Genomic DNA, 21621 nt, shown 5'->3' on the forward strand with positions numbered 1-21621 from the left:
GGAAAGTGTAAGGGAATCCTTGAAGATCTTCAACATTAACATTTAAATGGAAGTGATTGTCTATCATAGTTTAGTGTTAAGATTGTTCAATGTATTGCAACTTTAAGTTGCAAATGTTTCAGTGAAAAATATATATTACCCTGTTTTTTTAGGATCTGGAAAAGTGTTCTATAATAAGCAATGCAAGAACTACAGTCCCAGAGAGAACTCTGTAGTGTGGAATAGGTTTCAAGTGTCAATTTGAATCTGAAAGATGAAACGTCTGAATAATGTCAGTAGAGTGGCGCAGCGGTCTAAGGCACTGTATCTCAGTGCCTTACAGACCCTACAATCCTCAAAAGATTTTACAGCTGCACCATCGAGAGCATCCTGACGGGTTGCGTCACTGCCTGGTATGGCAACTGCTCGGCCTCCGTCCGCAAGGCACTACAGAGGGTAGTGCTTACGGCCCAGTACATCACCGGGGCCAAGCTTCCTGCCATCCAGGACCTCTATACCAGGCGGTGTCAGAGGAAGGTCCTAAAAATGGTCAAAGACTCCAGCCACCCTAGTCATAGATTGTTCTCTTTGCTACCGCACGGCAAGTGGTATCAGAGTGCCAAGTCTAGGGCCAAGCGGCTTCTAAACAGCTTCTACCCCCAAGCCATAACACTCATGAACAGCTAATCATATGGCTACCCAGACTATTTATTACCTATGCATAGCCACTTTAACAACCCTACCTGCATGTACATAATTATCTCAATTACCTTGACACCGGTGCCCCCACACATTGACCCTGTACCGGTACCCCCTGTATATAGCCTCCACATTGACTCTGTACTGATACCCCCTGTATATAGCCTCCACATTGACTCTGTACCGGTACCCCCTGTATATAGCCTCCACATTGACTCTGTACCGGTACCCCCTGTATATAGCCTCCACATTGACTCTGTACCGGTACCCACTGTATATAGCCGACACATTGACTCTGTACCGGTACCCCCTGTATATAGCCTCCACATTGACTCTGTACCGGTACCCCCTGTATATAGCCTCCACATTGACTCTGTACCGGTACCCCCTGTATATAGCCTCCACATTGACTCTGTACCGGTACCCCCTGTATATAGCCCCGCTATTGTTATTCTCTGCTGGTCTTTAATTATTTGTTTTTCTTATCGCTTACTTTTTTCTTAATTACATTTTTTGGGTATTTTCTTAAAACTGCATTGTTGGTTAAGGGCTTGTAAGTAAGCATTTCACTGTAAGGTTGGTACCTGTTGTATTCGGCGCATGTGACAAATACAATTTGATTTGATTTGGTTCGATTCCAGGCTGTATCACAACCGGCCGTGATTGGGAGTCCCATAGGGTGGCGCACAATTGGCCCAGCATCGTCCGGGTTAGGGTTTGGCCGGGGTAGGCCGTCATTGTAAATACGAATTTGTTCTTAACTGACTTGCCGAGTTAAACAAAAAAATTGACATATTGGCATATCCACTTTAGCTAATCATGACTACCTCTGTGCTTAACCATTCTAGAATGATGAGGCTGAGGAGAAAAATAAAAGAATAAGGGTAAAGCAGTCTGAAACTTAATTTATATCGAGAGAGCGAGAGAGAGTTCTTTATTTAAGCAGCCCAGTGATTAGCATGGGTGTAGATTGTGCAAAATGTGACTGGGGGGGTGGGGGGGGGGGGGGGGGTGGGTGGTGTGGTAAGAGGTGGGGGTGTGTGGTGTGGTAAGAGGTGGGGCTGGGTGGTGTGGTAAGAGGTGGGGCTGGGTGGTGTGGTAAGAGGTGGGGCTGGGTGGTGTGGTAAGAGGTGGGGGTGGGTGGTGTGGTAAGAGGTGGGGGTGGGTGGTGTGGTAAGAGGTGGGGGTGTGTGGTGTGGTAAGAGGTGGGGCTGGGTGGTGTGGTAAGAGGTGGGGGTGGGTGGTGTGGTAAGAGGTGGGGGTGGGTGGTGTGGTAAGAGGTGGGGCTGGGTGGTGTGGTAAGAGGTGGGGCTGGGTGGTGTGGTAAGAGGTGGGGCTGGGTGGTGTGGTAAGAGGTGGGGCTGGGTGGTGTGGTAAGAGGTGGGGCTGGGTGGTGTGGTAAGAGGTGGGGCTGGGTGGTGTGGTAAGAGGTGGGGCTGGGTGGTGTGGTAAGAGGTGGGGCTGGGTTTAGGGGGGCTGGGGGGGAGAGGTACTCCTAATAATCTGTCATTTGATCTGATTGTTCAATAGCAGTCCAACTTCGATGGACAGAGTTATTGCAGCGACAAAAAATGATTGACAGGATGGCAGTCTGACAAAATCTTTTTTTTCACGCAAAATATAATATTTATATACATATCTTCACCTTGAAAAGTAGCCATAATTGTTTAAATCCTTCTTTTACAGTTTGATAGTTCCGAACTGAAAGATGCAATACCCTCTTCACGTATCAACAGAGCCCAGACAAGGCTTTCTCGACATACCAAAATTACCTCCCAGGTTTACCCCAATATTCTTTAACAGGTCTCTTTTTAACTTTACAAATTCTGTACACATGAAAATATTAAATAACAAAACAGACAAGATATCAGCCACATAGGGCTGCTACAGTTTTAAATGAAGACTAAAATATTAACAGAAGATGTAATACTGGAATTCGTTCTTCACTACATAATATCTACAATACCTTTTCTGAATCACACGAATCCCTCCCCCATCTTCAATATCACAATTTCATGTAAAAAAAAAACTAAAATAAACAAATGAACTTACCCAGTTAAAAGACAGCTTAAATTAGCTAGTTAAAGTCTGTACATTTCGGGTCAGTTCTGAAGAGCCCCGTGGTCATGGGTGCGTTATATACATTCTTTAGACTGTATCGGTGAATAGGGTTGGATAAGTGCTGGACATTCCTAGTGTTTGCGGCTGTAAGTGTCTGGATGGTTCGGGCCTGGGGTCCGGGCTGCTTTGCCGTTGCGTTAATGATGCGTCCGCGGTCACGTTGTGGTCCACTCTCTGGGGTTGGACCATAGGAAGTCACTTGGGCATGGTGATCGCTGCATTGGGGTCGGGATTGAACAGCTCCTTGTAGAGCGGGGGGAAGAGCACGTTCACCGTCTCAGGGTGAAGCTGCTGGAAGGCCTGCAGCTCCTCGGTGTGGAGAGTACACACGGCCGACAGCATGGGTATCCGACCAATCAGCTACAGAGGACACAGAGGGGTCAGAGGTCAAGGGTGATGGGTCAAGAAATCCAGATCATAACCTAACTAAAGTCTCAGTCTGTACATGAAAACTGCAGCTAAAGTGAAAAGGGTTGTTTGAAACACACTGCCATCGAACAGTGCCTAGGTGTGAACCCCTTTGATGCCAATGTGAAGCCCCACAACTGCTGTACTGTATGAGGCGCTGTGATGCGCCGCGGTGATGCGCCCTACCTTAGCCAGCGCGTCCTCGTCCATGTGGTTCTTCTGCATGATGTGCTGCAGCGCAAAGTAGATCTTCTCCTGGAGCTTTTGCACCTTCCTGGGTTCCATCAGCCATGGACGGTCTGACAGAGGAACACACACCAACATCACGTCAGTCACTGTGTCTGTCTTACTTATAATAAAGACAGCTTCACGAATGCAGCACATGTCAATCACTGTGTTGACAGCAGCATTCTCCATCCAGGCAGTGCCTCAGTAAGGTCTGCCTGTAGGTGGCAGCAGAAGGTAACTGTGGCCATGAGTAGTCTGTACTAACCTGTGGAGATGAGCACTGCTGCAGAGAACAGAGCGATCTCCTCCTCAGTGAGCTGCAGAGAGCACAGACTCTTGGCAAAGTCAAACACAGCGCTGACCAGGTCGTCACAGCCTGTGAGAGTTAATAACGAGGCGGTCAATATAGAATAACATGCTGTAGTCTCATAGTTATGCTGTAGTCTCATAGTTCTACTGTAGTCTCATAGTTCTACTGTAGTCTCATAGTTATACTGTAGTCTCATAGCTATACTGTAGTCTCATAGCTATACTGTAGTCTCATAGTTACAGTGGGGCAAAAAAGTATTTAGTCAGCCACCAATTGTGCAAGTTCTCCAACTTAAAAAGATGAGAGAGGCCTGTAATTTTCATCATAGGTACACTTCAACTATGACAGACAAAATGAGAAGAAAAAAATCCAGAAAATCACATTGTAGGATTTTTAATGAATTTATTTGCAAATTATGGTGGAAAATAAGTATTTGGTCACCTACAAACAAGCAAGATTTCTGGCTCTCACAGACCTGTAACTTCTTCTTTAAGAGGCTCCTCTGTCCTCCACTCGTTACCTGTATACTTGCCGTATACTGTAGTCTCATAGTTATGTTGCAGTCTCATATTTATACTGTAGTCTCATAGTTTACTGTAGTCTCATAGCTATGTTGTAGTCTCATAGTTATACTGTAGTCTCATAGTTATACTGTAGTCTCATAGTTATACTGTAGTCTCATAGTTATGTTGTAGTCTCATAGTTATACTGTAGTCTCATAGTTATGTTGTAGTCTCATAGTTATGCTGTAGTCTCATAGTTATGCTGTAGTCTCATAGTTATGCTGTAGTCTCATAGTTATGCTGTAGTCTCATAGTTATGTTGTAGTCTCATAGTTATGCTGTAGTCTCATAGTTATGCTGTAGTCTCATAGTTATGCTGTAGTCTCATAGTTATACTGTAGTCTCATAGTTATACTGTAGTCTCATAGTTATACTGTAGTCTCAGTTATACTGTAGTCTCATAGTTAAACTGTAGTCTCAGTTATAAAGTAGTCTCATAGTTATACTGTAGTCTCATAGTTATACTGTAGTCTCATAGTTATGTTGTAGTCTCATAGTTATGCTGTAGTCTCATAGTTATACTGTAGTCTCAGTTATACTGTAGTCTCATAGTTATACTGTAGTCTCATAGTTATACTGTAGTCTCAGTTATACTGTAGTCTCATAGTTATACTGTAGTCTCATAGTTATGCTGTAGTCTCATAGTTATACTGTAGTCTCAGTTATGCTGTAGTCTCAGTTATACTGTAGTCTCATAGTTATACTGTAGTCTCATAGTTATACTGTAGTCTCATAGTTATGTTGTAGTCTCATAGTTATGTTGTAGTCTCATAGTTATACTGTAGTCTCATAGTTATGTTGTAGTCTCATAGTTATACTGTAGTCTCATGAAAAAAAAGAATACAGTGAACAGAGAAACACTCATACAAACTATTCACTGAAGTGTTTTCCCATCCTACTACAGTTATGTGTGCAATTCTGTTACTTCTATGAATGTAATATGTAACAAATCAGAGTTCAGGGTCAGGTCAGAAACTACCCAATATCTTGTCCAGAGCATTATGAGTACTGTAGTACATCATGCTACTTAGATGGCCGTAGATGGAGGCGGTACAGTATCACTAGCAGCAGTGCCTTACCTAGTGCTTTGAACATCTGCATGCCCCCGTACTTCCCCTCAAACAGCACTGTGTTGTTGAGAGGGTTAAACGCCCGACACATTCTAACCAGGACCACCTCCAGACAACCTAGAGAGAGACAAAGAAAGATGTTAGTCTTTTTGCAAATCTAATACCTTTTCCCACATTGATACAATATTGTCTTGTCACCATTTGTTGTATGTTTTTGTTGAAAGGAGGTGGAAACAACGCTGTTTCAACCAGGAGACTTGTTTCCAATGGGCAAGCAGGGTGAGGTCACCTGACTTGAGCAGGAGGATCTGGTCGTTCTGGCAAAGCTCCATGAAGCCTGAGATGCGCTTGGCAAACTCCACCACATACTGGATGGAATGGGTGATCTGGATGGCACACTGCTGCCACAGCACGTCTCGCGTCTGCAAAGAAACACACACTTTGCTATGTTTTTATTTTAATTTCCCCTTTATTTAACCAGGTAGGCTAGTTGAGAACAAGTTCTCATTTACAACTGCGACGTGGCCAAGACAAAGCAAAGCAGTGTGACAAAAACAACACAGAGTTACACATGGGATAAACAAACGTACAGTCAATAACACAATAGAAAAATATGTATACAGTGTGTGCAAATGAAGTAAGGAGGTAGGGACATCTCCACAGACAAATCAACACTGTTATGACAGCTGTGTACATATCATAAACACAACTTTGAAACACTACTATAGCACTTGTGCAAATACAAACAGTATTTCACCCACATGTTTATGCCACAGGACTGTGCACACAACAAGACATGCAGAAGAGTTGTATTTGGGTCACCCCTTTGTGCTGTTCAATGAAGTACACTACAAAGACAGGAATTTTTATCAAATGAATACTTGTAAAATAGTCAGCTCCATCGCTACTCGGAATATCCAAAGTACAATATCAGCAAGTTGTCTTTGTGTTCTATAGTTTCTAGCTGTAGGATGAATCTCCATGGAGAGTATTTCAAAGGGTTCTTCTGTAATGACCCATAATCCATTAGACACAGAGGAATGAGAGAGGTCACAGTGGTAAAGGAACTACTGCTCTGTTACATAGACACACACACACACACAGGCAGAGAGGAGGAGCGAGAGAGAGAAACAGAAGAAGGAGAAACGAGCAGAGAAAGAACTTGAGAAAGAAAAGAGAAAAAGTGGGAGGTGAGATACTAAAAAAAATAGATTTAAATAGTGATAATAGGGGAGGAAAAATACATTTAAATAGTGAATAAAGGAGAGGAAAGAGACATTTAAATAGTGAATAAAGGAGAGGAAAGAGACATGTAAATAGTGAATATAGAGGAGGAAAGAGACATTTAAATAGTGAATAAAGGAGAGGAAAGAGACATGTAAATAGTGAATATAGAGAAGGAAAGAGACATTTAAATAGTGAATATAGAGGAGGAAAGAGACATTTAAATAGTGAAAATAGAGGAGGAAAGAGACATTTAAATAGTGAATATAGAGGAGGAAAGAGACATTTAAATAGTGAATAAAGGAGAGGAAAGAGACATTTAAATAGTGAATAAAGGAGAGGAAAGAGACATGTAAATAGTGAATATAGAGAAGGATAGAGACATTTAAATAGTGAATATAGAGGAGGAAAGAGACATTTAAATAGTGAATATAGGGGAGGAAAGAGACATGTAAATAGTGAATATAGAGGAGGAAAGAGATATTTAAATAGTGAATAAAGGAGAGGAAAGAGACATTTAAATAGTGAATAAAGGAGAGGAAAGAGACATTTAAATAGTGAATATAGAGGAGGAAAGAGATATTTAAATAGTGAATAAAGGAGAGGAAAGAGACATTTAAATAGTGAATAAAGGAGAGGAAAGAGACATGTAAATAGTGAATATAGAGGAGGAAAGAGATATTTAAATAGTGAATAAAGGAGAGGAAAGAGACATTTAAATAGTGAATATATGGGAGGAAAGAGACATTTAAATAGTGAATAAAGGAGAGGAAAGAGACATTTAAATAGTGAATAAAGGAGAGGAAAGAGACATGCAAATAGTGAATATAGGGGAGGAAAGAGACATTTAAATAGTGAATAAAGGAGAGGAAAGATACATTTCAATAGTGAATAAAGGAGAGGAAAGAGACATGTAAATAGTGAATAAAGGAGAGGAAAGAGACATTTAAATAGTGAATAAAGGAGAGGAAAGAGACATGTAAATAGTGAATATAGAGGAGGAAAGAGACATTTAAATAGTGAATAAAGGAGAGGAAAGAGACATTTAAATAGTGAATAAAGGAGAGGAAATAGACATTTAAATAGTGAATAAAGGAGAGGAAAGAGACATTTAATTAGTGAATAAAGGAGAGGAAAGAGACATTTAAATAGTGAATATAGAGGAGGAAAGAGACATTTAAATAGTGAATATAGAGGAGGAAAGAGACATTTAAATAGTTAATATAGAGGAGGGAAGAGACATTTAAATCGTGAATATAGAGGAGGAAAGACATTTAAATAGTGAATATAGAGGAGGAAAGAGACATTTAAATAGTGAATAAAGGAGAGGAAAGAGACATGTAAATAGTGAATATAGAGGAGGAAAGAGACATTTAAATAGTGAATAAAGAAGAGGAAAGAGACATTTAAATAGTGAATATAGGGGAGGAAAGAGACATTTAAATAGTGAATATAGGGGAGGAAAGAGACATTTAAATAGTGAATAAAGGAGAGGAAAGAGACATGTAAATAGTGAATATAGGGGAGGAAAGAGACATGTAAATAGTGAATATAGGGGAGGAAAGAGACATTTAAATAGTGAATATAGAGGAGGAAAGAGACATTTAAATAGTGAATATAGAGGAGGAAAGAGACATTTAAATAGTGAATAAAGAAGAGGAAAGAGACATGTAAATAGTGAATATAGAGGAGGAAAGAGACATTTAAATAGTGAATAAAGGAGAGGAAAGAGACATGTAAATAGTGAATATAGAGGAGGAAAGAGACATTTAAATAGTGAATATAGAGGAGGAAAGAGACATTTAAATAGTGAATATAGAGGAGGAAAGAGACATTTAAATAGTGAATAAAGAAGAGGAAAGAGACATGTAAATAGTGAATGAAGGAGAGGAAAGAGACATTTAAATAGTGAATATAGGGGAGGAAAGAGACATTTAAATAGTGAATATAGAGGAGGAAAGAGACATTTAAATAGTGAATAAAGGAGAGGAAATAGACATTTAAATAGTGAATAAAGGAGAGGAAAGAGACATTTAAATAGTGAATAAAGGAGAGGAGAGAGACATTTAAATAGTAAATATAGAGGAGGAAAGAGACATTTAAATAGTGAATATAGAGGAGGAAAGAGACATTTAAATAGTGAATAAAGAAGAGGAAAGAGACATGTAAATAGTGAATAAAGGAGAGGAAAGAGACATTTAAATAGTGAATATAGGGGAGGAAAGAGACATGTAAATAGTGAATATAGAGGAGGAAAGAGACATTTAAATAGTGAATAAAGAAGAGGAAAGAGACATTTAAATAGTGAATATAGAGGAGGAAAGAGACATTTAAATAGTGAATAAAGGAGAGGAAAGAGACATTTAAATAGTGAATAAAGGAGAGGAAAGAGACATTTAAATAGTGAATGAAGGAGAGGAAAGAGACATTTAAATAGTGAATAAAGAAGAGGAAAGATACATTTAAATAGTGAATAAAGAAGAGGAAAGAGACATTTAAATAGTGAATAAAGAAGAGGAAAGAGACATTTAAATAGTGAATAAAGAAGAGGAAAGAGACATTTAAATAGTGAATAAAGAAGAGGAAAGAGACATTTAAATAGTGAATAAAGGAGAGGAAAGATACATTTCAATAGTGAATAAAGGAGAGGAAAGAGACATGTAAATAGTGAATAAAGGAGAGGAAAGAGACATTTAAATAGTGAATAAAGGAGAGGAAAGAGACATGTAAATAGTGAATATAGAGGAGGAAAGAGACATTTAAATAGTGAATAAAGGAGAGGAAAGAGACATTTAAATAGTGAATAAAGGAGAGGAAATAGACATTTAAATAGTGAATAAAGGAGAGGAAAGAGACATTTAATTAGTGAATAAAGGAGAGGAAAGAGACATTTAAATAGTGAATATAGAGGAGGAAAGAGACATTTAAATAGTGAATATAGAGGAGGAAAGAGACATTTAAATAGTTAATATAGAGGAGGGAAGAGACATTTAAATCGTGAATATAGAGGAGGAAAGACATTTAAATAGTGAATATAGAGGAGGAAAGAGACATTTAAATAGTGAATAAAGGAGAGGAAAGAGACATGTAAATAGTGAATATAGAGGAGGAAAGAGACATTTAAATAGTGAATAAAGAAGAGGAAAGAGACATTTAAATAGTGAATATAGGGGAGGAAAGAGACATTTAAATAGTGAATATAGGGGAGGAAAGAGACATTTAAATAGTGAATAAAGGAGAGGAAAGAGACATGTAAATAGTGAATATAGGGGAGGAAAGAGACATGTAAATAGTGAATATAGGGGAGGAAAGAGACATTTAAATAGTGAATATAGAGGAGGAAAGAGACATTTAAATAGTGAATATAGAGGAGGAAAGAGACATTTAAATAGTGAATAAAGAAGAGGAAAGAGACATGTAAATAGTGAATATAGAGGAGGAAAGAGACATTTAAATAGTGAATAAAGGAGAGGAAAGAGACATGTAAATAGTGAATATAGAGGAGGAAAGAGACATTTAAATAGTGAATATAGAGGAGGAAAGAGACATTTAAATAGTGAATATAGAGGAGGAAAGAGACATTTAAATAGTGAATAAAGAAGAGGAAAGAGACATGTAAATAGTGAATGAAGGAGAGGAAAGAGACATTTAAATAGTGAATATAGGGGAGGAAAGAGACATTTAAATAGTGAATATAGAGGAGGAAAGAGACATTTAAATAGTGAATAAAGGAGAGGAAATAGACATTTAAATAGTGAATAAAGGAGAGGAAAGAGACATTTAAATAGTGAATAAAGGAGAGGAGAGAGACATTTAAATAGTAAATATAGAGGAGGAAAGAGACATTTAAATAGTGAATATAGAGGAGGAAAGAGACATTTAAATAGTGAATAAAGAAGAGGAAAGAGACATGTAAATAGTGAATAAAGGAGAGGAAAGAGACATTTAAATAGTGAATATAGGGGAGGAAAGAGACATGTAAATAGTGAATATAGAGGAGGAAAGAGACATTTAAATAGTGAATAAAGAAGAGGAAAGAGACATTTAAATAGTGAATATAGAGGAGGAAAGAGACATTTAAATAGTGAATAAAGGAGAGGAAAGAGACATTTAAATAGTGAATAAAGGAGAGGAAAGAGACATTTAAATAGTGAATGAAGGAGAGGAAAGAGACATTTAAATAGTGAATAAAGAAGAGGAAAGATACATTTAAATAGTGAATAAAGAAGAGGAAAGAGACATTTAAATAGTGAATAAAGAAGAGGAAAGAGATTTGAATAGTGAATAAAGAAGAGGAAAGAGATTTGAATAGTGAATAAAGAAGAGGAAAGAGACATTTAAATAGTGAATAAAGAAGAGGAAAGAGATTTGAATAGTGAATAAAGAAGAGGAAAGAGACATTTAAATAGTGAATAAAGAAGAGGAAAGAGATTTGAATAGTGAATAAAGAGGAGGAAAGAGACATTTAAATAGTGAATAAAGAAGAGGAAAGAGACATTTAAATAGTGAATAAAGAAGAGGAAAGAGATTTGAATAGTGAATAAAGAAGAGGAAAGAGACATTTAAATAGTGAATAAAGAAGAGGAAAGAGATTTGAATAGTGAATAAAGAGGAGGAAAGAGATTTGAATAGTGAATAAAGAAGAGGAAAGAGATTTGAATAGTGAATAAAGAGGAGGAAAGAGATTTGAATAGTGAATAAAGGGGAGGAAAGAGATTTGAATAGTGAATAAAGGAGAGGAAAGAGACATTTAAATAGTGAATAAAGAAGAGGAAAGAGACATTTAAATAGTGAATAAAGAAGAGGAAAGAGATTTGAATAGTGAATAAAGGGGAGGAAAGAGATTTGAATAGTGAATAAAGAAGAGGAAAGAGACATTTAAATAGTGAATAAAGAAGAGGAAAGAGATTTGAATAGTGAATAAAGAGGAGGAAAGAGATTTGAATAGTGAATAAAGAAGAGGAAAGAGATTTGAATAGTGAATAAAGAAGAGGAAAGAGATTTGAATAGTGAATAAAGGGGAGGAAAGAGATTTGAATAGTGAATAAAGGGGAGGAAAGAGATTTGAATAGTGAATAAAGGAGAGGAAAGAGACATTTAAATAGTGAATAAAGAAGAGGAAAGAGATTTAAATAGTGAATAAAGAGGAGGAAAGAGACATTTAAATAGTGAATAAAGGGGAGGAAAGAGATTTGAATAGTGAATAAAGGGGAGGAAAGAGATTTGAATAGTGAATAAAGGAGAGGAAAGAGACATTTAAATAGTGAATAAAGAGGAGGAAAGAGACATTTAAATAGTGAATAAAGGGGAGGAAAGAGATTTGAATAGTGAATAAAGAAGAGGAAAGAGACATTTAAATAGTGAATAAAGGAGAGGAAAGAGACATTTAAATAGTGAATAAAGAGGAGGAAAGAGATTTGAATAGTGAATAAAGGAGAGGAAAGAGACATTTAAATAGTGAATAAAGAAGAGGAAAGAGACATTTAAATAGTGAATAAAGAGGAGGAAAGAGATTTGAATAGTGAATAAAGGGGAGGAAAGAGACATTGGATTAAATGTTTTTTTGTTTTTTTTGTAGACTTATCCAAATGACTTACAGTAAAAAGTAAAATAATATATATTTATACTAGAGTTGGAGGGTGTATAGGGGAGGAAAGAGACATTGGATGACAATGGAGTTGGAGGGTGTATAGTGGAGAAAAGAGGCATTGGATGACAATGGAGTTGGGGGGGGGGGGGGGGGGGTGCTCAGAGGTTGTAGGTAAGTGAGCAGTGCAAAGTCAGCTGGTCACAAGGAACACACAGACACACACGAACACACACTGGTCACAAGGAACACACAGACATACACTGGTCACACACTCACTTTGCTCTGGTACATCTTGATGTCATCGTAGGAGTGTGTTTGCCAGGCCAGCTGCTGCAGCTCATCTGCTGTGTATTGACAGGTCTCCAGGTGAGACTTTATAATGTTCTGGGCGATACGATCTATGGAGGGAGAGGACAGAGAAGAGACAGTCACACACAAATTTGAGCAAAATGGTAGCTTATCATTCATTGTCTATGGGAGCGTGAAACTGATGAACCGATCATAAGTTTAGTGAAAATTATTGCACCTTTATTTAGCTGTGTTCAACCTCCCAAAGTTTCAGTCTTCACACAACTTTGTATGTGGTCTCGTCTACCAGGCTTTGAGACCAGGTTACTTTTTATGTAGCATCATTTTAATCTGTATTGTAGAAATGTAATTTTTTTTTGTTTGAATGTTGGCGCTAATTGAAACGGGGTATAGAAAACAGCAGAACCGATGTTTACAAGAATCAGGGAATGTATTGTATACCTCCATCCGAGTAGATGTGTGACAACTCAAATATGGAATGCACTAGTAAAACTGTGTTCCACTAAATTGACATTACAGCCTTAGTAAGGCAGGCCACACTCTCAATGGGGGTTTCTTGCATTGATGGGCTAAGCTTAAATATGACGCATGGACAGCTTTCGCTCTCTCTCTCTCTCTCTCTCTCTCTCTCTCTCCCTCTCTCCCTCTCTCCCTCTCTCCCTCTCTCCCTCTCTCCCTCTCTCCCTCTCTCCCTCTCTCCCTCCCTCCCTCCCTCCCTCCCTAAGCCTGTTTGATCTCCTGTCCCACACACAGCTTATCACACTGACTCACACTCCTTTAGCCTCACCATGACACCCTCCTATTCAAATCATCAATTAAGGCCTGGTATCTTCCTACACTATGCAACACTCACTCAGAGACGGCATCATGCATGTTTTCGAGGGGGCACTGACGGCCAAATTTGATATCTTTGAATGAACTTAACAGTAACCCTTAGTTACCTAGCTCTCCCATGCTGACATTGCTGTGCGCCAGCTGACTGTCCTGGTAGGTGCTATAGTTGAACAGGTTAGCCACAGGGGTCAGGTCGTACACCGGCTCCTGCTTGATGTGCTTAATGCCCGCCAAGTCCAGGCCTGACTGGTCCGGGGAGGGCTGGGTGGAGTCCATACCATGGTAGTAGCCACCCGTGGCACCACCGTTCACCTGGCCCTTGGGGAGCTCGATGACGTGGCCGTTGGCGTAGGTGCCTCCGATCTCGTGGTTGAGGGTGCTGAGGCCGTTGGTCAGGCTGGAGGAGTAGACACGCGCCAGGGCCTCTGCCTCACACGTCTGCTGCTGCCGCTCATTCAGGATCCGCTGCTGGTGCTTCTGTACCTCGGCGTACAGGCTGTCACGCTGCTTCTTGGACATGCGGCCAAACTTCACCGCTACGCACAGAGAGGGAGGGAGAGAGAGAGAGGTTGTTTATTAGACACATTGTGTTTATTTTCTCTCAGCTTCACCTGGGCTTTAGACATTGTGTTGGTGACAAACTTTATTTAAAAAAACATTTATTTTTTTTTACCCCTTTTTCGCCCTAATTTGGTATCCATTTGGTAGTTACAGTCTTGTCTCATCGCTGCAACTCCCATACGGACTCAGGAAGGTCGAGAGCCGTGTGTCCTCCGAAACACACCCCAACCAAGCTGCACTGCTTCTTGACACAATGCCCACTTAACCCGGAAGCCAGCCGCACCAATGTGTCAGATGAAACACCCTACACCTGGCGACGGTGTCAGTGTGCACTGCGCCCGGCCTGCAACAGGAGTCGCTAGAGTGCGATGGGACAAGGACATCCCTGCCGGCCAGACCCTCCCCTAACCCGGATTACGCTGGGCCAATAGTGCACCGCCCCATGGGTCTCCCAGTCGTGGCCGGCTGCGACAGAGCCTGGACTCGAACCCAGAATCTCTAGTGGCACAGCTAGCACTGCCTTAGACCACTGCACTGTGTGTGTGTGTGTGTGTGTGTGTGTCTGTGTGTGTGTGTGTGTGTAAGCAGTCTCACCATCTCTGGACATTCCGAGTGCAAGACACTTCTGTAAACGGCAGTGCTGGCAGCGGTTTCGGTTGGTCCTGTCGATCAGACAGTTCCTCTGGCGAGGGCATGAGTATGCAGCGTTGTTCTGCTGACTTCGTCTGAAGAACCCCTACAAGACAACCACAACAGTCAGTTAACGGTCAGTCTATGATTTGGAAAATAATAGAATAGAAAAGAGTTGACAGAGAGTAGAACGCAGATGCTGGAATAGAAATTAACATATGAAACAGGAATGACAGGAGAATGATGGGGATAGAGTCAGACAGAGGGAACAACAGAGCTGTGTGGAGAACTCACTTTGCAGCCCTCACACGTGATGACTCCATAGTGGATTCCTGATGATTTGTCTCCACAGATTTTGCACGGTATAACTTCGATTTGGGCTGTGGACAAAGAGATGGGAGGGGGAAAACACACACACACCTGGATTACATAACTGTTTCATTGTGTCACACACACCTGGATTACATAACTGTTTCATTGTGTCACACACACCTGGGTTACATAACCGTTTCATTGTGTCACACACACCTGGGTTACATAACTGTTTCATTGTGTCACACACACCTGGGTTACATAACTGTTTAATTGTGTCACACACACCTGGATTACATAACCGTTTCATTGTGTCACACACACTTGCCTGTACTGTACCAGTATTAATGGCCACTCAACGTTCCCCCGACTGTCAGGGGGCTCATTAGGGTGTGTGCGTGGTTGTGTGTGTTTCTATCACATGACCCAGTGAGAGGGAACAGTGCTCCCAATCAGAAGGAACCTCTCCAGTTAACAGGACTCTGTCACATCCTGTTCATTTTAGCAGTGTTTTATGATGTGGTAATGACAGGTGACAGACATTTTGTCATGAGGATGAGCAGGGGTCCTTAGATCTGGTCCCTGGATTGTAGTGGGGTTACATCACCAAAGTATCTTCATTTACTCACTCACTCACTCACTCACTCACTCACTCACTCACTCACTCACTCGTAGTATACATGTAGTGTACTATAGGACTGAACTGTGTACTGTAGGTCTGAAATCGGCACACACAGAAACCTTTAGGAGCATCCTGTGCCCACAGTAACCAGTGTGGCCACGTAGTTTGAGACGGAGAAGGATAGTGACAGATAGAGAGATAGCTAGAGAGAAATGATAGATACATATATATATATATATATATATATATACATAGAGAGAGAGAGATAGATGGCACATATCTGCTGAGAATGCACACTCACTATAAGGAGATTAGACACGCAATCTAATCCTATATTATTTCCTTCCTCACACGCTGTTTCCCTGCTCTGCACACTGGCTGGCTAATCCAAAGCAGTAGGACCCTAATAACCTCTCTGCACCTGCAACTGCACTATTCTCCCAGAAATCAGGTAAAATGGCTACAAACAGACTAGACAAAATAATCATCCTATTTTCGGTTTGTGAAATAGTAATATTCCACAAATCTACAATAAGCAATTCTTCTGATTTTGCCAGAAACATAGAAAACAGAAATGACACATAACTTTGGTGACCCTGAGTATAGTCCCCCCAACAACAAAAAAAGGGACCGAAAACTGAGTTATGTTCATAAGGAACCAAACAGACTGAAAAGGGGAGGGACTACCTGGATTTGTCCAATAAGGAACATACGTTTTTGTTTTACATGTGTCCTATGAACACGACCAAGGATCCATTCCCGAGCTGTAGAGCAATAACAGAAAAGCTGCAAAGTACACGATAAATGACTGTAAGGGTTAATCTTCTAACGTTCTAACCTAAGCTTCTGATATTAATGTAGTAATTTAGGGTAAAAGGCAATGTCCAAAAGTATGTCTTACCTACGACATCCGTTTTCATTTTCGGTGGAGACAAGCACGCATAAACAGATGTACACACACCGTTCTGTGTGGCAGCTGCAATAGGATGACAGGTGTTTCAATGTGTGTGCTAATGAATGTGTCCATAGGTATGTCTTATGTGTCTGATTGGTTTACGGCTAGGACTTAATTGGTCTGATCAGCAGTGTTTATGAAGTGTGTGTGTATGTGGTTTGTATGTGATCTGTGTGTGCAGTGTCATAATGGGATTAGCGCAGAAAGATGATGACTACTCGGGAGTTGCGTCTGCTGTCTAAGCTGTATGGGGCTGTCTTGTACCTCTTTACCCAGGAAGGTACGTCCCACTCCCCCCTCAAAGCCTGAGTCAGAGAGGGTCTAACTGGGGGTCTTAATGACCATGACCTCTGTGACCCCTGAGCCCCAGACCATGTGCCATGTCACCCGACCCAGGACACTATACTAGACAGACGGACGGACGTACTGGCTGACTCCCAATCAGCCAGACAGACAGAAATGTAAAGAATGTAAGAATGTCCTAGTTCAAATAAAATGTTATTTGTCACATGCGCCAAATACAACAGTGAAATGCTTACTTACAAGCCCTTAACCAACAATGCAGTTATAAGAAAATCCCTAAAAAGTAAGAGATAAGAATAACAAATCATTAAAGAGCAGCAGTGAATAACAATAGCGGGGCTATATACAGGGGGTACCGGATACAGAGTCAACGTGTCAATGTGCGGGGGGCACCGGTGTCGAGGTAATTATGTACATGCAGGTAGAGTTATTAAAGTGGCTAAGCATAGATAATAACAGAGAGTAGCAGCAGCGTGGGGGGGGTCAATGGAAATAGTCTGGGTAGCCGTTTGATTAGCTGTTCAGGAGTCTTATGGCTTGGGGGTAGAAGCTGTTTAGAAGCCTCTTGGACCTAGACTTGACGCTCCAGGAACACTTGCCGTGCGGGAGCAGAGAGAACAGTCTATGACTAGGGTGGCTGGAGTCTTTGACCATTTTTAGGGCTTTCCTCTGGCACCACCTGGTATAGAGGTCCTGGGTGGCAGGAAGCATGGCCCGGGTGATGTACTGGGCCATTTGCACTACCCTCTGTAGTGCCTTGCGGTCAGAGGCGGAGCAGTTGCCATACCAGGTGGTGATGCAACCCGTCAGGATGCTCTCGATGGTGCAGCTGTAGAACCTTTTGAGGATCTGAGGACCCATGCCAAATCTTTTCAGTCTCCTGAGGGGGAATAGGTTTTGTCGTGCCCTCTTCACAACTGTCTTGGTGTGCTTGGACCATGTTAGTTTGAGGGTGATGTGGACACCAAGGAACTTGAAGCTCTAAACCTGCTCCACTACAGCCCTGTCAATGAGAATGGGGGCGTGCTCGGCCCTCCTTTTCCTATAGTCCACAATCATCTCCTTTGTCTTGATCACGTTGAGGGAGAGGTTGTTGTCCTTGCACCACACTGTCAGGTCTCTGACCTCCTCCCTATAGGCTGTCTCATCGTTGTCGGTGATCAGGCCTACCATTGTTGCGTCATCAGCAAACTTAATGATGGTGTTGGAGTTGTGCCTGGCAGTGCAGTTATGAGTGAACAGGGAGTTCAGGAGGGGACTGAGCACGCACCCCTGAGGGGACCCCTTTTTGAGGATCAGCGTAGCGGATGTGTTGTTACCTACCCTTAACACCTGGGGGTGGCACGCCAGGAAGTCCAGGATTCAGTTGCAGATGGATGTGTCCCAGGGTCCTTAGCTTAGTGATGAGCTTTGAAGGCACTATGGTGTTGAACGCTGAGCTGTAGTCAATGAATTGCATTCTCACATAGGTGTTCCTTTTGTCCAGATATGAAAGGGCAGTGTGGAGTGCAATATAGATTGCATCATCTGTGGATCTCTTGGTGCGGTATTCAAATTGGAGTGGGTCTAGGGTTTTTGGGATAATGGAGTTGATGTGAGCCATGACCAGCCTTTCAAAGCATTTCATTAATAAAGACATGAGTGCTATGGGTCGGTAGTCATTTAGGCAGGTTACCTTAGTGTTCTTGGGCTCAGGGACTATGGTGGTCTGCTTGAAACATGTTGGTATTACAGACTCAGACAGGGAGAGGTTGAAAATGTCAGTAAAACACTTACCAGTTGGTCAGTGCATATTTGCAGTACACGTCCTGGTAATCTGTCTGGCCCAGCGGCCTTGTGAATATTGACCTGTTTAAACGTCTTACTCACAGCGGTTGCGGAGAGCTTGATCACACAGTCGTCCGGAACAGCTGATGCTCTCATGCATGTTTCAGTGTTACTTGCCTCAATGCTAGAATAGAAGCTATTTAGTTCGTCTGGTAGGCTCATGTCACTGAGCAGCTCTCGGCTGTGCTTCCCTTTGTAGTCTGTAATAGTTTGCAAGCCCTGCCACATCCGACGAGCATCGTAGCCGGTGTAGTATGATTCAATCTTAGTCCTGTATTGACGCTTTGCCTGTTTCACAGTTCGTCAGAGGGCATAGCGGAATTTCTTATAAGCTTCCGGGTTAGAGCCCCGTTCCTTGAAAGCGGCAGCTCTACCCTTTAGCTCAGAGCAAATTTAGCCTGTAATCCATGACTTCTGGTTGTGCTATGGACGTACAGTCACTGCTGGGACGACGTCCTCAATGCACTTATTGATAAAGCCAGTGACTGATGTGGTGTACTCCTCAATGCCATCGGAAGAATCCCGGAACATTTTCCAGTCTGTGATAGCAAAACAGTCCTGTAGTTTAGCATCTGCTTTATCTGACCACTTTTTTTATAGACTGAGTCACTGGTGCTTAATTTGCGCTTGTAAGCAGGAATCAGAAGGATATAGTTATGGTCAGATTTGCCAAATGGAGAGCTTTGTACGCGTCTTTGTGTGTGGAGTAAAGATGGTCTAGAATTTTTTTCCCTCTGGTTGCACATTTAACATGCTGATAGAAATGAGGTAAAACTGATTTAAGTTTCCTTTTATTAAAGTCCCCGGCCACTAGGAGTGCCACCTCTGGATGAACGTTTTCCTGTTTGCTTATGGTGGAATACAGCTAATTGAGTGCGGTTTTAGTGCCAGCCACGGTCTGTGGTGGTATGTAAACAGCTATGAAAAATACAGATGAAAACTCTAGGTAGATAGTGTGGTCTACAGCTTATCATGAGATACTCTACCTCAGGTGAGCAAAACCCTGAGACTTCCTTAGATATCGTGCACCAGCTATTGTGTACAAATATGCATAGGCCCCGACCCGTGTCTTACCAGAGGCTGCTGTTCTGTCCTGCTGATAGAGTGTATATCCCGCCAGCTGTATGTTCTTAATGTCGTCGTTCAGCCATGACTCGGTGAAACATAAGATATTACAGTTTTTAATGTCCCGTTGGTAGGATATACGTGCTTTCAGTTCGTCCCATTTGTTTTCCAGCGATTGAACGTTAGCTATAAGAACGGAAGGGGTTAATACTAAAAAATAAATACAAATAAAGACTGATGAGGGGTACGAGAAGGTCGTCTCCGAGAACTGAAAACCCTTAGCAGTCAGAACAGACAGGACAGATTGTACTTACTGACCCTCTTCAAACCCCCATTCATATCCTCTTCTACCTATTATTTTCTCTAATGGATCTACAAGCTCTACATACCCATGGTGAATGAGAATTATCAATTTAGAGCACTAGTTGACAAAGTTAGCTGCTAAATTGCCCATACCCCACCCCATAGAAAACCACCACAAGCATCTCTTTCAGGCTCAACATTAATGAACAGATAGCACATTAATGAACGAAAGCACAACCAACAATTATTGAGCATGATCTCTCTGTGTGTGTGCGTGCGTGTGTTAAGTTCCAATGTATATGTTTGATAGCTGCTGTGTGTGGACTGGGCCTGTGAGTGTAATGAAGTTAGTACTCTCTGGATTGGTTCTAGAGGTGACCCAGTTCCTGGCCAGCGCCAAACTGGGTCAGAGCAGCACAGTGCACTGGGATGGACTGGGCCGGACTGGGGAGGAAAACAGACACATACACACACTGAGTGCTACAGTGGAGATGTCAATGGAAGCGGTGTCTAACGGTATATTTATAGTGAAAACAGGTCAGTTGTGCTGCAGGACATAAAGGTAATAAACAGAGACCGAATATAACCAGTAAACAAACACAGAACAAAACTGTGTGTGTGTGTGTGTGTGTGTGTGTGTGTGTGTTTATATGTGTGTGTATCCCACCACTCTCATTTAGTGCCATGTACAACCTTGTTCTGCTATACATCCCGGAATGTCTCTTTGTAGATCCTTTAAGAACAACTTCTACTTGGACTTCAAGGATGAACATGTTCAAAAGGGATTTATCAACTGACCAGTCTAAAGTTTATAAAAACGGCTTGAGGGGTGTGTGGACCGACAAAGATTATAATCTGACTGTTTTGTTTGTGTTTCTGTGTTCGTCTGTATGTATGTGTGTGTGTAGACGTGTGTGTGTTTGAGAGTGTCTGTTTGTGTTTCAGAATGTGTGTGCATGTGTTAGAGAGAGTGTGTTTCAGATTGTGTGTGTGTGATTCAGTGGGTGTGATAGTGTGTTTCAGAATGTGTTTGTGTGGGTGTGTTTCAAAGTGTGTGTGCATAGCCACCGGGCCTGTCAGGTGAAATAAGGAGCGAGTCATGACAGTTTGGCTGTTGCTAAGGCGACCACTCACTCGTTCCTGTCGTCTGGCTGTCAGAGCAATGATTCGCTGAGCAGTCACACACATGCCTACAGGAAGTGATATCACCAAACTCTGGAGATTGTCTTGCTTACTATCACATTCTAAGTAGGTTCCTTCTTACTGCCTCCTCTCACTTGGTGTTGGTGCCAACACTGGTCATACTTTACACCAAGTGGCTCTAGAACTGTCTATTTACATAGTAGTCACACAGACAGGTACATTGTGAATACAGTTCAGTTACGACTGTGTATGGAACACCTGTGCTTCAGGAGATTATTCATGATTCTGCAAAGTTTAGAACAGATAGATAGCAGATAGAGAGCTGCAGATAGAAGTGTGGTGTATAGAACTACATTAATGATTCCTAGGCCCTCTAACTGGCTGGCTGTGTGGGTATGGCTGCCCTCTAACTGGCTGGCTGTGTGGGTGTGGCTGCCCTCTGACTTGCTGGCTGTGTGGGTGAGAGCTAGGCCCTGACTGGCAGTCCTGATTTATCCTGAAGTTATGTAAGAGCCGTAGTGCAGCGCTGGCGATTCCATGGCCAAGATGAGCTCAGCCCCACAAT

The 21621-nt window shown here is 41.5% G+C and overlaps 1 protein-coding gene across 1 annotated transcript in view; it reads right to left on the bottom strand.

Annotated features, from left to right (window-relative positions):
- Positions 1–2036: 2036 nt before the first annotated feature.
- The window catches only part of LOC110525110 (nuclear receptor ROR-beta), a 34542-nt gene continuing 14957 nt past the window's right edge, over positions 2037–21621 (bottom strand). The window contains exons 2-10 of the mRNA XM_036979542.1: positions 14821–14906; positions 14491–14632; positions 13443–13871; positions 12469–12590; positions 5668–5800; positions 5388–5495; positions 3701–3811; positions 3394–3506; positions 2037–3159 (exon numbers count right to left, since the gene is read on the bottom strand). Of these exons, the coding sequence (XP_036835437.1) occupies positions 2995–3159; positions 3394–3506; positions 3701–3811; positions 5388–5495; positions 5668–5800; positions 12469–12590; positions 13443–13871; positions 14491–14632; positions 14821–14906 (1409 nt within the window). The 3' untranslated portion in view covers positions 2037–2994. The remainder of the gene's footprint in view (positions 3160–3393; positions 3507–3700; positions 3812–5387; positions 5496–5667; positions 5801–12468; positions 12591–13442; positions 13872–14490; positions 14633–14820; positions 14907–21621) is intronic.

The sequence above is a fragment of the Oncorhynchus mykiss genome, chromosome 6 (genome assembly GCF_013265735.2).
Source record: "Oncorhynchus mykiss isolate Arlee chromosome 6, USDA_OmykA_1.1, whole genome shotgun sequence".
Lineage (NCBI taxonomy): Eukaryota > Metazoa > Chordata > Actinopteri > Salmoniformes > Salmonidae > Oncorhynchus > Oncorhynchus mykiss.